The sequence below is a fragment of the Marmota flaviventris genome, chromosome 2 (assembly GCF_047511675.1).
Source record: "Marmota flaviventris isolate mMarFla1 chromosome 2, mMarFla1.hap1, whole genome shotgun sequence".
In the NCBI taxonomy this organism is placed as follows: Eukaryota; Metazoa; Chordata; class Mammalia; order Rodentia; family Sciuridae; genus Marmota; species Marmota flaviventris.
This window is the reverse complement of record NC_092499.1, coordinates 90,671,322-90,686,890: the sequence shown is the minus strand read 5'-3', so window position 1 is coordinate 90,686,890 and position 15,569 is coordinate 90,671,322. Positions and strand designations below refer to the sequence as shown.

General features: G+C 43.8%; 1 protein-coding gene across 1 annotated transcript in view; it reads left to right on the top strand.

Moving 5' to 3' along the window:
• Ehd4 (EH domain containing 4) overlaps positions 1-15,569 on the top strand; it is an 86,346-nt gene that overhangs the window by 31,311 nt on the left and 39,466 nt on the right. Inside the window, exon 3 of the mRNA XM_027925627.2 lies at positions 2,226-2,323. Coding sequence (XP_027781428.1) covers positions 2,226-2,323 — 98 coding nt within the window. The remainder of the gene's footprint in view (positions 1-2,225; positions 2,324-15,569) is intronic.

Here is a 15,569-nt window from a genome sequence, read left to right as displayed (position 1 = left end):
TTTCATGTAGGTGCAATATGTTTAGCATCACCAGGGCTGCTTGATAGAAAGGAGGAAATGAGAAGAAATGGGGGCCACCCCAGATGTGCTTAGAACTCAGTTTCTCCCCCAGTTCTAGACAACTGAGTAGTTAGTTGTGTTTTGCTCTGTGAATTTACAAACAGTGCTTGGCAATCCCTATATGCTTTACTCACAAATCTTTCCTGGCATTGGGCAGTGTAGTTCAGGGTGCAGGGGTGGGGAGGGAAAAGCAGAAATGAGCAATTTATTTTAAATTTACTCAAACCCCCCCCCCCTTTTTTTGGGTACCAGGGATTGAATTCAGGGGAGTTTAACCACTGAGCCACAACCCCAGTCCTTTTTAAAATATTTTATTAGAGACAGGGTCTTGCTGAGTTGCTTAGGGCCTCACTAAGTTGTTGATGCCAGGTTTGAACTCTCAACCCTCCTGCCTTAGCCTCCCCAAGTCTCTGGGATTACATTATGTGCCTCTCTTAACCCTCTATTTTTAACATTACATATTTAACTAAATGGGTTGCTTTCTACTCATCTGATATCAAAAATGCTAAGTTGCAGGCTGGGAATGTAGTTCATGGTAGAGTGCTTGCCTAGCATTGTGTGAGGCCCTGGATTCAACCCCAGGACTGCAAAAAAAGAAGGAAGAAAGTTTAGGTGTCTAGTCCCCAGTCAGCCATGCATTAGCACATGGCCTCAAGTTGTCTTTCTGCTTTGTGCTGCAAGTTTTCCACCTGAGAAAGGATCCTCCTTTCCCCTGCCTTCCTGGGATGATTTGGAAAGATAGGAAAGAATGTATGGAAAAACTTGTCCTGAGCACCTTGAAGCAAAGTGATGTTGAAATGTCAAATTGGTATCCAGGCTTGGGCTGCCCTCCCCTGCCTGTGGAGTCAGTCTGTTCATAGGCACTGTGGAGGCTGGGCGGCCTCCCTGACCCGAATTCCCAGCATACTTACTTTGTGAGTAATCCCCACCACTTCCACTGAATGGAAGAATTGAGCTGTTATCGAGTATTTTCAAGCTTTCTGCCACACAGAGAAAGAAGTTGGCCACTGATAGGACAGGAAAAGGAGAGGCACTCCTGTTTCCTCCTTAAAACATACACAGGACCTAACAAAGATCCAGACCAGGCTCTCTTGCCTCTGTTGGAAGTAACAAAGTGCTTCCTGCTGTTACTCATAGAGTTTACAGTGGTAAAGCTACAAAGAACATCACCAGTTTCTGGTCCAGAGTGTCTCAGCACCCATAAGGAAACTGAGGTCCAAAGAGGGAAGCACTTGTCCAGGGCCCATGAAAATCATTGGCAAAGACTAAGCAGAAACTGAGCCCAGGTCTGCCAACCCCCAGGCCAGAATTTTCCTCCTACCCCAATCTGCTTCCATGAGGCCATCGCAAAGGTAGCTGACTAAAACCAGAACAGGAAGGACCACAGTCAGAAGAAGGAAGTGGCATCAGGCAAGTGAGAGATAGGAAAGAGGCTTAGAAAAGCTCATCCAAGGACCCAGCCGCAGCCCAGTTGTCTGCTGCCAGGGAACTTCTAGGACTCCTAAACACCTGGAAGATTTGGGGCATTGCACATAGGTATCTGCCCTTCCCTGGACCTAAAACCAAAGAGGCATTGGGTGCTGAATTTTGGGTACCAGACAAGGAAATAGGCCCCAATACCTCCAGCCCTCACCCCGGGGAATGGGCAGGACAGGACAGGGAGTTTGGGGTACTGTAGCCAAGTGGGGAAGTGCCCTCTAAAGGAGTCATGGGATTTCCTACAGGAGAAGGGATGCTTGGGCAGGAAGAGCAAGGAGGAAGGAAAGGGAGGCTCATGGACTTGAGTCAGGTTGACCTGGATGTAAGATCTAGCTCTGAGTGACACTGAGCTAGTTACCCCAAAGTGATAGTAATTTTTTTCCTCGGGAGGTTAATATGAGGATCAAATGAAAGTTAACAGTTAGAGATCGAATGGTAAGTAGCCAGCCTACCTCCCACACCCTGTCCCGTAGGCTGGCATCATTGTGTGGCACCAGTGGAGTTGCCATCATTCTTTCGAAGCCCCTGCTGTACAGGCAACTTTACAAGCTTCTTTAGTGTCCGCCAACCTCCTCTACACCCCCACTTAACAGACATAAGTGGGCCCAGAAAGCCCTGGGCACCCGGAGTTAGAGCCCTTTGTGAGGCCCAGTTCTGACCCTGCCTTTTTTGTCTGGTTCTTCTAGGTTCATGTGCTCCCAGCTGCCCAATCAGGTCCTGAAGAGTATCAGCATCATTGACAGCCCTGGCATCTTATCTGGGGAGAAGCAGCGCATCAGCCGAGGTCAGTGCTCCATCCTGCCCCCTCTGCCCTCCTGCAGGACTGTCTGAGATCCTCTCTGATATGGGAAGAGGATCATATTCTTTTGTCTTTCTTTCTTTTTTCTTTTTTTGTATTTTGTTTAGAGACAGGGTCTCACTGATTTGCTTATTGCCTCACGGTTGCTGAGGCTGGCTTTGAACTCACGCTCCTCCTGCCTCAGCCTCCTGAGCTGCTAGGTTTACAGGCGTGCACCACCATGTCTGGCCTCTGTCATATTCTTCCTGTCCTTTAGCACAGCCACTTTCCTCATTCCTTTAAACTCTGTCATCTGTTAATACACAGCTCTGATAAGTCTCCAGCATTTGAGAGGGGAAATATCTCTTGCTAACTATTCACCTGGACACATATTACAAAAAACAGAGGAGGCAAGCTGGACATGGGAGGGAAGAGAAGCCTCCCAAGCTCCTTCCTGCTCCCACTTCCATGGATCCCCCAGCAGCCCTTTTATCATCCTTTCACTGAGCAAGCCTTTACTGGGCATCTACTTGGTAGCAGATGCTGTGCTATGCACTGGGGACGGTGCAAGTTCTTCCCTCAAGGGGCTCTTGTTCTGGTGAAGAAGTCAGACATTGATCAAGTTGTCATAGAACTCAGTGGAAACAGCCTGTAAGGCATTCAAGAGTAGATCTAAGAAGAACAAAAATACTTCAACAATCGCATGGGCTTCTTCAGCCTTGAGCAGACAAGGCTGAAGCTACAGTTGTTTGCAGACCTGGGCATGTGGTTTCTACAGATGGCCTGTTGCCTCCCCTCTCTCCTGAAGAAAGGGGCTGTCAGGAAGACCAGAGGACATTGATTTACAGAGAGGAAATGCGTAGTTGGGAGGGCATTAGGATGGATTCCTGTGGTGACAGGGGCAGGTCAACTACCTCCCTTTATCCTGGCTGTGGAAGAAAGGATGCTTCCACAAGGCTCTGCTGGGAGGGAAGTGATGTGCAGATGAATTGTTTCTGTCACACCTCACTAATAACTCTTTGCAGCCTCTTGAACATCAAGCCAGTAAAACCATTTTGAGATGTGCTGGCATGCCAAGGCTGAGCAGTGGTGGTCTGGGGTCATGGCTACAAGTATGGCTAGGCTGTGAGCTCCCCACAGCTCACCAAGCAGAAGTGCAATTATGTAGGCCCTGCAAGGGTGCCATGACAGGGGCAGGGGTAAACAAAGGGCTTCTGAGGCCAGTAAGCCCTTTTCCCATGGCATTTCAGAAATGCTGACTCTGCTGCCTCCCTGCTGCCATCTTGGACCTGCAGAGAGCTCAGGGCTGCCCAGAACTGGACCCTTCCCAGGGTTTGTCCTGCTGCACACTGATTCAGCCAGGGATGCTGGCAATACCATTAGGCCACCTAAGGCCTCCCAGAATCTTGCTACTAGAGAAAAAAAAAACAGATGTGTACTATTCTTTTCTTATAAATATCTTTGTTGGTTTTATTCTCTGTTATAAAATAGCTGTTGTAGAGGCTGGGGCTGGGGCTCAGCAGTAGAGTGCTCACCTAGCACATGCGAGGACCTGGGTTCGATCCTCAGCACCACATAAAAATAAATAAACAAAATAAAGGAATTGTGTCCAACTACAACTAAAAAATAAATATTTTTAAAAAATAAAATAGCTGTTGTAAATGATTCAATGGGTCACTAGTGACAATTTTAAGTGGGCTTCTCTGACTCCTTAGAGACTTCTCCAAACATCATTTCTAGCAGAAATGTGATTGCCATACACATTTTCTACAACTTGATATTTTGACATAACAGTTTATTTCAGACATCATTTTATGTAAGAATATTCAAATTATGTCACTTCTTTTAACAGCTGCTTGGATTCCAAGAAAGGGACACCCCATGGTTTATTTAACTGATTTGTGATAGTGATTGTTAACAGATTTTTACTCTTCGAGTGTTACTTACAGACATCCATATTTTGGGGCATATCTTTATACCTCATTGTCCATAGATTCTCTTATTTTAAAGAGCTAGTTTAGGACCATTAATCTGGCCCAAGAAAGATTGCCTTGCAGATAAAATTTTTTGTTTGAAAAAGAAAAATAAGGCAAGCCCAACATCTTATAGCTTTTCTGTGCTGTCTACTTGACTACCTTTGCTTATCTGTCTACTTGACTACCTCTGCTTATCTGACCAAAATATGTTGGAGAAGTAGGTGATCCTGGTAAATCTTTCTTTTTATTGCAGAATTTTAAGACCCTTAGAGTATGGCTTCTACCTTATCTATTTCTTTTCACTTGTAGGCCTTTGACCAAACTTAACCTTTCACAGTCTTCAGTGTTTCTCCTTTACTTAGTAATTATAAGTGTCTTTCAAACTGTGGCTCCTTTCCAATTATGTTGAAGCCCGGCATGATGCTCAGTGTGCTTTGAAGATCGGTCTTTTTCAACCCTTTATAATATGATCTGACTCATATCCTGGTCTGATTTACCACGGCGTGCACTTCCTCACCTTCCTCACATCCTATGCACAGAAATAGCACATATGGTTTGAGCCAGTCAGCTGGTCCCTGCTGCTCTGACAGACATAGCAATTGGTGAGGAAGGACCTCAAGCCACAAGTGACAGCACTGTAGCTGGCAGCTGGGGATCCCAAGCTTGAATGGTCACATGGTGTTGGGGCACAGTTGGTGGTTAGTCAGTCAGCTGACATTTTCAACACATTAACCCCAAAGATTATGAAGTATCTTAAAGCAGTTTTTAGCTTAAACTATTGCAAATACTGCTTTTTTCTCAAATATGCTTATACTGATGTCCTTTTGTCCAGCTTTAGATAGGTCCCATCTTCTCCAGGAAGTGATGTCAGCATTGGGCAAAGGAGTACATGCCAGTTGTGACCCCACAGACATTTAAAACATTGCGGGGGGGGGGGGGTCTCTGCCTCCCCTTCAGGTGTTTTGCTATGAAACAGGAAAGGGGGCTGCTGATATATAACTGCCTTCTCTGTTTTCCTTTGTGCATTTTTATGTATTAACCCTCAAAAAGCCTAGTGACTTATCTTTCTCATCAAGTAGGCCTCTCTTACATTTAAAGCTTTAGTTGAAGTGTGCTTTAGTGATAGTGTAACAGCTACTGTGTATTAAGCCCTTGCTATATATGTCTAGCCCGTGCTAGTTGATTAGAATTTATTATTTATTTGAAACCTAAATATAATCTTGAGCAGTCAGAACCAAGGAAACTCCCACTCACCATCACACTGTAACATTAAAGCATTACACATGTGTGCAGCTGCTGAATTTGGCAGGTCAGATCTGAGGGACAATAAGACACTCTCCTTACACAAGATAGCATTTATTTTAGAAATAATATGGAAGCAGCAGCAGAAGTGATAGGCAAGAGAGGAAGAGAAAAAAATACATCACTGGATCCAGAGAAATACCAACATCTGATCATGTACCTGGGGAATCCCAGGGCAGCTTTTCAGGATCCTGACTGGGAAGTCCCAAAAGGAGCATCCTCGCCACGGGTGAGACTCCAAAGTCTTATTCCCAGTGGGGCTCCTTAAATACAAATTAGAACAGAGAAACTTCATTCTAACAACCTATGTGACCTTGTGATACCCTGAAGGACACTTCATCCCCCCAAGGACTGGCCATATCCTGAAGGGAGGGAGTGAGGGCCTTGAGATAAGTCAATGACTGAGTTTTGAATGAGGCACACCTGCAGAAAAGTTGGCTTCTTTAGATGTGCCATCAAGGATGTGCAAAGGTCATGGACAGGGAAGATCTTTAATAGTTTTCTTAGCCTTTTACACACCTCCAGGAGAGCTGCTGTACAGCCATCATGGAAATTTTTTCCAGCTGCCAGGCAGATGAGTGACCAAGCTGGACACCTGTAGAGTGGGTTCAGTGAAAATGATTGACAAGATACTGAGTTTGGAGAACAGGCTCAAAGGAATGACTGCTTCTAGCAGTAGCTGAAGGTCAAAGCCATGTGGGAACCAGCCCACCCCTACCTGGGGAAGACTTCAAACCCTGGGCAGAGAGCTTGCTGGGAAGGAGGCTTAGATGCAGGAGGAGGTGGGTGAGTATATGGTGACTGCTGAGCATCCCCAGGAAGACACATTGATTCCATCAAACCCTGTGTTGTCAATCAGCTCAGGGCCAGGCAGACTGTAAAAGGAAGGTTGAGCATCGGTGCTGCTTTGCTGGGAATCGCATGGAGACAGGAGGGACCTGAACTTCCAAACTGGTCTCACATCATCTTGGGCAGCTCTCACACACATTAGCCAGGTCCCAGAACCCTGGGGACCAGGTGGCCTCATGTCCAGTGAGAATGTACTCCCATAAGGAGTCCAGATGCCTTAGTGGTAAAAGCAGAAATAGGGACTCTGAGCCTGGAGTTCAGTCACGTGCCTCACCTCACCTGTGGCTCCATGCTTCCTCATTAATCTTCTCTCATTGCATCATAAGACCTGGGGCTTTTATATTCTGTGCTGGGGAGAGGAGCCAGTGTGGTCACAAGCATAATGTGGGCATTATACAGCCAGTACATACCCTTCTCTAGGTCAGTCACTGGTGACAAGAAGAAACACTTGAACCTTCCACGGGATAACTTACATTCCATGGTGTAGGTTTGATACAGAACATGGCCAGCTCACTCGTGTTAGAGGTGGTCGTCACTAGTTCATGTTCATCTCAGTATAACCTTCTCACCAGCAGACTCCAGCAGTTACCTCAGAGGTCAGGACATTGTGCTTGCCTCCAGCCTCCTGTTGGAGTGCTCTGAGCTCCCTCCAGCAAGATTGCCTAGTCAGCCAGCCAGCAAGCAATTGGGGGAGGAACCGTCATGTAAATCTCCTTTTTATGAACTATATAAATGAACCCATTCATGCCCTTGATTTTGGAGCAGTCATTAGTGTACTGCTCTGTAAAGAAATGTTACCCTTCAAATGCTCCCCAGTTTAATTATAGTTAGCAGAAAATCTTTAGGAACAAAAGATTAAGTTTAGTTATTGAACTGTTTCCTGGCTGGCATAAACAATTGAATTTCCATCAAGCAGGAATAAAAATGTTCTGATATATTTATAATAACTTTATTCTAACCCATTAATAGCCACCCTAAAAGTTCCACAAACTTTTCTTGATTCTTTTCTTGCCAACAAAGAATTAAATTTTGAAAACTTGAGATTTTTCTGGATTGTTTTCCTGAATTGGGTAGGTAAAATCTGAGCTAGTTCATTCTAGATGGAACCTCCTTTGCCCCTGATGACAGCACCTAGGTTTTTTATTCTGTGCAATGAGAAGAGCACATTTATCCACATGCACATCCTTCTGTTATTGTTCTGGCTCCTGCACTGTTTGCTTCCTACAATACTGTTTATTCCATGCAGAAACTAAACATAAGCTAGGATTTATTTCTGGACTTGGCATGGACACCAATGTGTTCCCACCTTCTTGGGACAAACCTCTGGGTTCTGGCTTCACTCATGACATCCCTGTCTAAACAAGAGAACACTGAACAATTCTAGTAGGGCCGCCGTTGTACTTGTCCATCTGTATGTAGCACAGAGGTGTTTTGAGGTGCTGGTTTTGTTGCATAAATTATTCCTGTGGTTTCCTAAAAGTGTGAGGTTTTGGGTAGCTTTCAATAGACTTGACTGTAGCAACAAGAATGGTACAGTTTTCCCTTTTAAAAATATAAATAATTCTATGGGCTAGGGTTGTGGCTGGGTTTGATTCTCAGCACCACATTAAAAAAAATAAATAAAATAAAATAAAAATATTGTATTCATCTACAACTAAAAATGTTTTTAATGTAAATAACTCTACAGAAAAAAGAAACAGCTCTTAATCTGAATTTTCAAACACATCTATTTATTCTTCTCAGACCAACAGCTTGTCAAGTGAAAATCTAAGAATATCTCCTATATACATGTATGATTACACTACTGGTGTGACTCTGCTCCATGTGCAGCCAGAGGAATGGGAATTTGTGCTCCATTTGGGTACAATGTGTCAAAAAGCATTCTACTCTCATGTTTAACTAATTAGAACAAATTTAGAAAAATTTTTAAAAACAGTGTCTTTCCTGATATTGAGGCCCTTGTCTCTACCAATCCCAGCCTGTTCTTTTATTTTTTAATATTTTTAATTTTTTAAAATAGTTTTAGATGGACACATACCTTTATTTTGTTTATCTATTTTTATGTGGTGCTGAGGATCGAACCCATGTGAGAGGGAAGCGCTCTACCTCTGAGCTACAACCCCAGCCTGTTCTTTATAAGCCAATGAACTAGAACTGAGAAGATGATGAAAAATAGAAGGGCAGAAAACTCTTGTAAAAGCAATAAACTGCAGTTCTGCATAGAACAGAAGCTTCAAAATCATTAATTCGCATTTTAACATTTACATACAAATATCCTTAAGTCTGGTACCTGAGTGTTGGCAGGTCCCCATGAACAGGCTCTTTCAAGGGTCTGCCAACCAAGCTGAGGGCCTCAAACCTAATTAGAAAAGAACTGATGGAGCTGGGAAACAGCATGGAAATCCATATTGTGATTAATATGGGTGTGGAAAAAAAACAGAAAAGGCGAAAACAGACCATAATCAGGGAAGTACAAACACATCTACTTGACAAGTTTTTTTAACTTTAAAGACAAAAGACCGGATTTTGATGACTGCCCAGGAAAGGAGAGAGAACATTTAGAGATGTCCAGATAAGAATAACTTCCCCTCTTAGGCTTTGGCAATGAGAAGAATTAGAGGAAAAAACGCAAAAAGAAATGAGTCTTTTCCCCTAAAGAACTGAGAAGCCTGGAGCAAGAGGTTAATCAGGTTCTCTAGCAGCCCTGACCCCTGAAGGAGACCTGGGGTCAACTGGGAGGGGCCAACCAAGCCCAGGGCTTGGGAGGTGCACCCTGAACCTCAACAAGAGTTCTAGAGTGCCCTGCTAATACCTGTCCATTATCCCTGGGAACAAGGAAGTTCAGGACTGATTTGGGTGGTATCATCAATAAAAGTAGGAAATAATAAATAAAAAGGGGCATTTGTGAAGTAGTACCATCACCATGTTCTTATCACCAGCAGTTACAGCCAAGGACCATCCCGGCTTTTAAGCAGCACCACACACTGTGGTCATCTGAGCTCATTGCCATGGCCCTTATAGGTGCTGTTCACGTCCTGTCTCCCCATCTGCAGTTGGTGCAAGGTGTCTTGGTTTTTCTGCTTGATTTCTTAGATTTTTAACTTTATAGCAGTTCAAGCTCTCAGATCCCTGAGGCTTCTTCAGCAGGCCCTGCATCAGCACCTTTAGATCAAGTAGAGTGGACAGAGCCTCGTCTCACCCAGAAGGACTGCCCTCTAGGCTGGCAGCAGTTCATTCAAATGAACGAGTTCAGCCAAAATGTTTTGAGCTCCCATGAGCCAGATACCAAGTCAGGATGAAAAAGGTACAGATTATCCCTGTCCTGAGGTCACTTCAGTCTTAGGTGGTCATCCAGCCAGTCACCAGTGCACCAAATTGTTCCAAAGTTGTTCATGCAACAGATACTAACTAAGCCAACAAGGTAGATAGTCACTGCCCTTGTAGAGTGGATATTCTAAAGAGAGAGTCAGACAAAAAGAAGCTGATAAATTGTTTTATACATTTAAGTAAATAATTCCATGTACTAGGAAGGAAACAGGAGACACTGAACTCAATGAGAAGCCAGTGAGATGGGCTGGCCACACCTAGGAAAGTCAGGGAGACAACATTTTAGCCATATTAGTGACTGCTGTATTCTGCTACCTTTCCTATCCTCTATTATCCCCCCTCCCCTCCCATCTTCGCTCTCTACCCCATCTACTACAATTCATTTTTCTCCTTGTTTTCCCCCCATTCCCCTCACAACCTCTTATATGTAATTTTGTATAACAATGAGGGTCTCCTTCCATTTCCATGCAATTTCCCTTTTCTCTCCCTTTCCCTCCCACCTCATGTCTCTGTTTAATGTTAGTCTTTTCCTCCTGCTCTTCCTCCCTGCTCTGTTCTTAGTTGCTCTCTTTATATCAAAGAAGACATTTGGCATTTGTTTTTTAGGGATTGGCTAGCTTCACTTAGCATAATCTGCTCTAATGCCATAAGGTGCCAGAATTTAAAGTGACCCAGATGGGCGTGTACAGATGTTCACCCACAGTTGAGGTGGACACACATAGATGAGCCAGTCTGGCCCCTGTGTCTTACAGAGTTCTAATCAAGATGCACAGTGAGCATACCAGCTCCAAACTAGAGGGGACGTAAGAGGTAGAGTCAGTGAAACTGCTAAAGGTGCTTCTTCCCTTTTTATTTATTTATTTATTTAGGCTTTGTATTCTCAATTTTTAAAAAATTCAGTGGTTTTCTCGTTTTTACAGTATTTTTTTTCTACCATCACTACAATGAATTTTTGAACATTTTCATCATCTCAAAAAGAAACTCTATACCATATTAACAATCACTCCCATTCTCCTCCTCCCCTAGCCCTAGACAACCACTTATCTACTTTCTACCTCTAGGGATTTGCCTATTTGGGACATTTCATATAAATGGAACCATTCAGTGAACAGCCTTTCGTGTTAACTTCTTTTGCTTAGCTTCATGTTTTCAAGGATTTTCTCTATTATAGTATATCTCAGTACTGGTTCTGTTTTATGGCTGAGTAATATTCCATAATATGGATATACATTTTGCTTATCATCAGTTGATAGGAATTTGAATTGTTTCAAATTTATGGCTGGTGTGAGAAATACTCTATGAACATTCATGTGTAAGTTTTTGTGTGGGCATATGTTTTCATTTATTTTGGATCTATGTCTAAGTGTGAAATTGCTAGATCAGATCATGACTCCATACTTACACCTTTTGAAAATTGCCAGACTGTTTTCCAAAGCCACTGCACCATTTTACATTTCTGTCACAAGTGTCTGAGGGCTTGAGTTTCTCCTCATCCTCATCAACACTTGGTTTTGTGTGTCTCTTTGATTACCCTCCTAGTGGATATGAAATTGGTATCTCCTTGTGGTTTTGATTTGTATTTCCCTGATGGCCAGTGATGTTGAGCTTCTTCTCATGTGCTTGTTGACTACTTGTATGCCTTCTTTGGCAGATCCTTTGTCCATTTTTTCATTTGGCTATTTATTGAATTGTTACAGCTCCTTTTTATATTCTATGTACTAGTCAGATATATAATTTGCAAATATCTTCTCCTGATTTGTAGATTGTATTTTCACTCTCTTGGTGATATCCTCTGAAATACAAATGTTTTTAATGTCAATTAAGGTTTATTTGTGTTTTGTTTTGTTTTATTTTTTGGTTACTTACACTTTGATATCTTATCTAAGAAGACTTTGCCTAACCTAGGGGTCATGAAGATTGACTCATATTGTTTCCTAAGTGCTTTAGTTTTAGCTCTGACATTAAGTCATTGATCCATTTTAAGTTAATTTTTACCTGTGATGTGAGGTAGAAGTCTAGCTTCATTCCTTTGCATGTGGAAATCTGGTTGCCTCAGTGCCATTTGTTGAAAAGACAATTATTTTCCCAATTATCTTGACACCCTTGTCTGGAAAAATAATTGGCTATAAATATAAGTGTTTATTTGTAAATTCTGAATTTATTCCATTGATCTATATGTCTAGCCTCATAAAGAGCTTTTTAGTTAGTTAGTTAGTTATTTTAGACAGAGTCTCAATAAGTCACCCTGGGCTAGCCTTGAACTTGTAATCCTCCGGTGTCAGCCTCCTGAGTAGCTGATATTACAGGTGCCACCACGCCCCGCTCTTCCTAATCAATACCTGGCAGGATAAATGGGCAAACTCACAGGCCAGCAAAGCTCAGTGGACCAGGGTGAAGGTGGAGTGAGATGACTGTGTGGTGCTCTTACCACAGCATCTGCCTGGTGCCTGGCCAAGGGAGAGATGACCACAGCTGCCCTTACTGTTACCATCTTTTCTAGACAACAGAAAGAATGGGAAAGAACAAAGAAAGCTGAGTGAGCTCAGGGCCTTTTGGAGGGATAAGAGTGGCACGTGTGCTAGATCATGGGTACATGGCAGGCGGGCACACACATGGCAGAGACCAGGTTTTATCCTAAAGGCTGCCTGGAACACTGAGAGATAGGAAGTAGGGTAGAGAATTCTATAGAATAGATCACAGACTCGGATCATGAAGCCATTTTTATATTTAGAGTTGGAGTTCAGTGACCTCTGAGCTTTGTTTGGATTTGGCAGCAACAGAACAGTGTCTGGCCCCAGGGACTGAGGCCCATCTCTGATGATTTGTTGGCAGATCCTGTTTTCTAGCCAGTGCTAAGTCCAGTATCAGATTGGGCTGTGAGATGTTAGACATCACTCACTACTTAGGCCTCTGGCAGGAAATCCTGATTTCTTTTTGTTTCAGGGAAGTTTGCTGACAAACATATTTGTGGCTTCTTTTCTACCAATGCCATGGGAAATTCCACACCACAAGTGTTAGTGGCTCTGGCCTGAAAGTGAGCACATTATCAATGTGACTCAAAATGCCATTCTCCAGGCCCTGGCAGCTGTTTTTAGTTTTTGTTAATATTTTAAATGTAACTGATTTTATACAAACTTAAAATTTGGACTTTAAATGAGGAAAAAAATTTTTGATAATGAAAAGAACATTTCTCTTACTTTGCTCATGATCATAGAATATTTCATAGATATTGGGAGATAGATAAATCAATGGGAAGAAGCATGCTCCTTATTATTCTGATTAACAAGAGTAATAGCTAGCTGGGTACAGTGCACATGTGTGTAATCCCAGTGGCTCGGGAGACGGAGGCAAGAGAATTACAAGTTCAAAGCCAGCCTCAGCAACTTAATGAGGCCCTAAGTACTTATTTAGTACTTTATTTAGATGTCTCTAAATAAAATACAAAAAAAGGCGTGGGATGTGGCTCAGTGAAGTGCCCCTAAATTTAATCCCTGGAACCAAAAAAAAAAAAAAAAAGATTAATAGCTAATACTTACATGATGAGTTAAGTGCATTCCCTATATTAGAAGTCATTTGCTCTTCACAAAAGCTCTGTGGGGTGGGACCATTTGTCTTACTTTGCAGAAGAGAAGAGTGAGGCACAGAGAGGTTAAGCATTGGCTCAGAGTCATAGAGCAAGAATGATGGGTATTCTCAATCCATGCCTCCTCCCTCTCCACCATACTTGGAGCCACTCATCCCAGTATTCAGGTCTTTGTGCAGGCTTCTCCCCTTGAACCTGGTTGACCCTCTGACTCACTTTTGATCAGGAGAATTTGCAGAAGTGACACTTCATGACTTCCCACCTCCAGGCCATAAGAAGCCCTGCAGGTTCTACCTGGAACTCTTATAATATTCATTTAGGGGAAAACAGCTGTCATCTGAAAGTGCTGACAACTCTGAGGCCACTATACTGCAGGGAAGCCCAAGCTGATCCCCAGAAAAGCCAGGAGGCTCAGGTAGCCCCCAGCTGTTCGGCTGACTCAGCTGAGATGTGCATGAAGGAGCCATCAGACAGCTCAGGTTAGGCATCAGATGACTGCAGCCCTAACTGCTGTCTCTCATCTCATGACAGACCTCAACCAAGAGCCACCCAGCTAAGCCCAGCCCATGATCAGAACCGCCAGAGAGTTATTGTTTAAGCCAATGAGTCTTAAGGTTGCTGACGACCAAAGTGACTGATAAAGTATCTGAGTGAGTTTCAAACCAGACAAGCTGGTTCCACAGCACATGCCATGAATCACTAGAGACATTGACACCAACCGGGACAGCCGCCAGTCACACACTCTGAGAAGGCAGCCCTAGGGAAGGATACCACATGAGGCTACATAATTGATGCTTTTCCCTTCAAACCTCAAATCTTCTGGTTTGTTTGTTTGTTTTCCCCTTTAGTAATTTTTAATGGTAATCTTGAGGAAAGACAGTACATACTGTCCTATATTCTCATTCCAAGGACAGTAGAAAGGACAGGAGATTTTCTACATTGAATGTCTGCCAGGTACGACACTCTGCAAGGTGTCCTCTGATAAATTTCTTAAGCACCTACTATGTATTAGGTCTCTGATGCTTTAGATTTAACAGCAGCAAGATGGAGCCTTGGCTGCCTTCATGGACTTGGGGAAAAGATGGGGGAGCCAAAACACAAAACAAATGGAAGTTGAAAAAGGGCTTGGAGGAAACTCTTGCTGCATCCTTCAGAGATGTGTTCCTACTTTAAGTGGCTAGTCAGGGGAGGTCTCTGAGTAGGTGGCATTTAGGCTGCACAGAAAGTATGGAGGATTCACCCAGCAGAATTTCAGGGAAGGCTCTGCAGAAGAAGAGGCTGCATTAGCAAAGGCCAGAGGGCAGGTTCAGGGAGAGCTGGAGGCTGGGGAGTAGCCAGGAAGTGGTGGGCAAAGAGATCAGGGGGTTCTGCTGGTGTGAACTGGAGGCCTTGGAAAAATGGGTGGATTTTATTCTGAGAGTAACAGGAAGCTATTGAAAGGTTATCTTTTTAAACCTTCTCTTGATTACACAGAATTATCATTGTACATCAGGGTATTCTTGTTCCAGGCAGGAACAAACTAGCCAGGGGACTGCCGCTCAGTTTCTGTAGGCTCATTTGGTTGATTGGTTTTGTCTTCCCTTGGCTGTGGCCATCATTGCTTCTTGTCCTACCCTTTCCTCTCCAGCCCCCTTCTGCTTCTGTGGCTGTGAACGATGCACTGAAGGCTAGTGGGGTGGTCACCAGGCTCCCACAGGCAAAGTTCTCACCTGGGGAACATGTGAAAGTGCTGTCTCCTGGCACTTGGGTCAGGGTGACTGGGTGGGACCCAAAGGCTGCAGGAAGGCTCCGCTTTGAGGAATCTGGGGTAGCACTGGGCCATTATTCCTGAGCCAATCCTCCTACCCCGCCACCCCCAGGCAAAGTGAAAGAAAAGTGCTTGAAAAGGACTTCGGCTCAGTCCTTCATCTCCATTTTACCTAGGGTAAGTGCTGCCCTCCAAGGGATGAAGGAGGTGAGAGGGGATGGGGGTAGGACAGCCCTGTCCCAGACTGGGCTCTGGGACTAAGCAGCATCTTCCTGTGGGAGCAGAGACAATTCTAACCTGCAGTGGTCACCAGGTGATCAGGTGACAACTATTACACTAGCCTCTTGGGCATCTGACAGGAAGGCAGTCATGGCCTGATGCTGCTGTCCTCTACTTGTGCCTTCATTCCACGTAGGAACACCCTCAAAGCATTGTAGACCTATTTAAAAGATAGTCTGTGACTTTAGG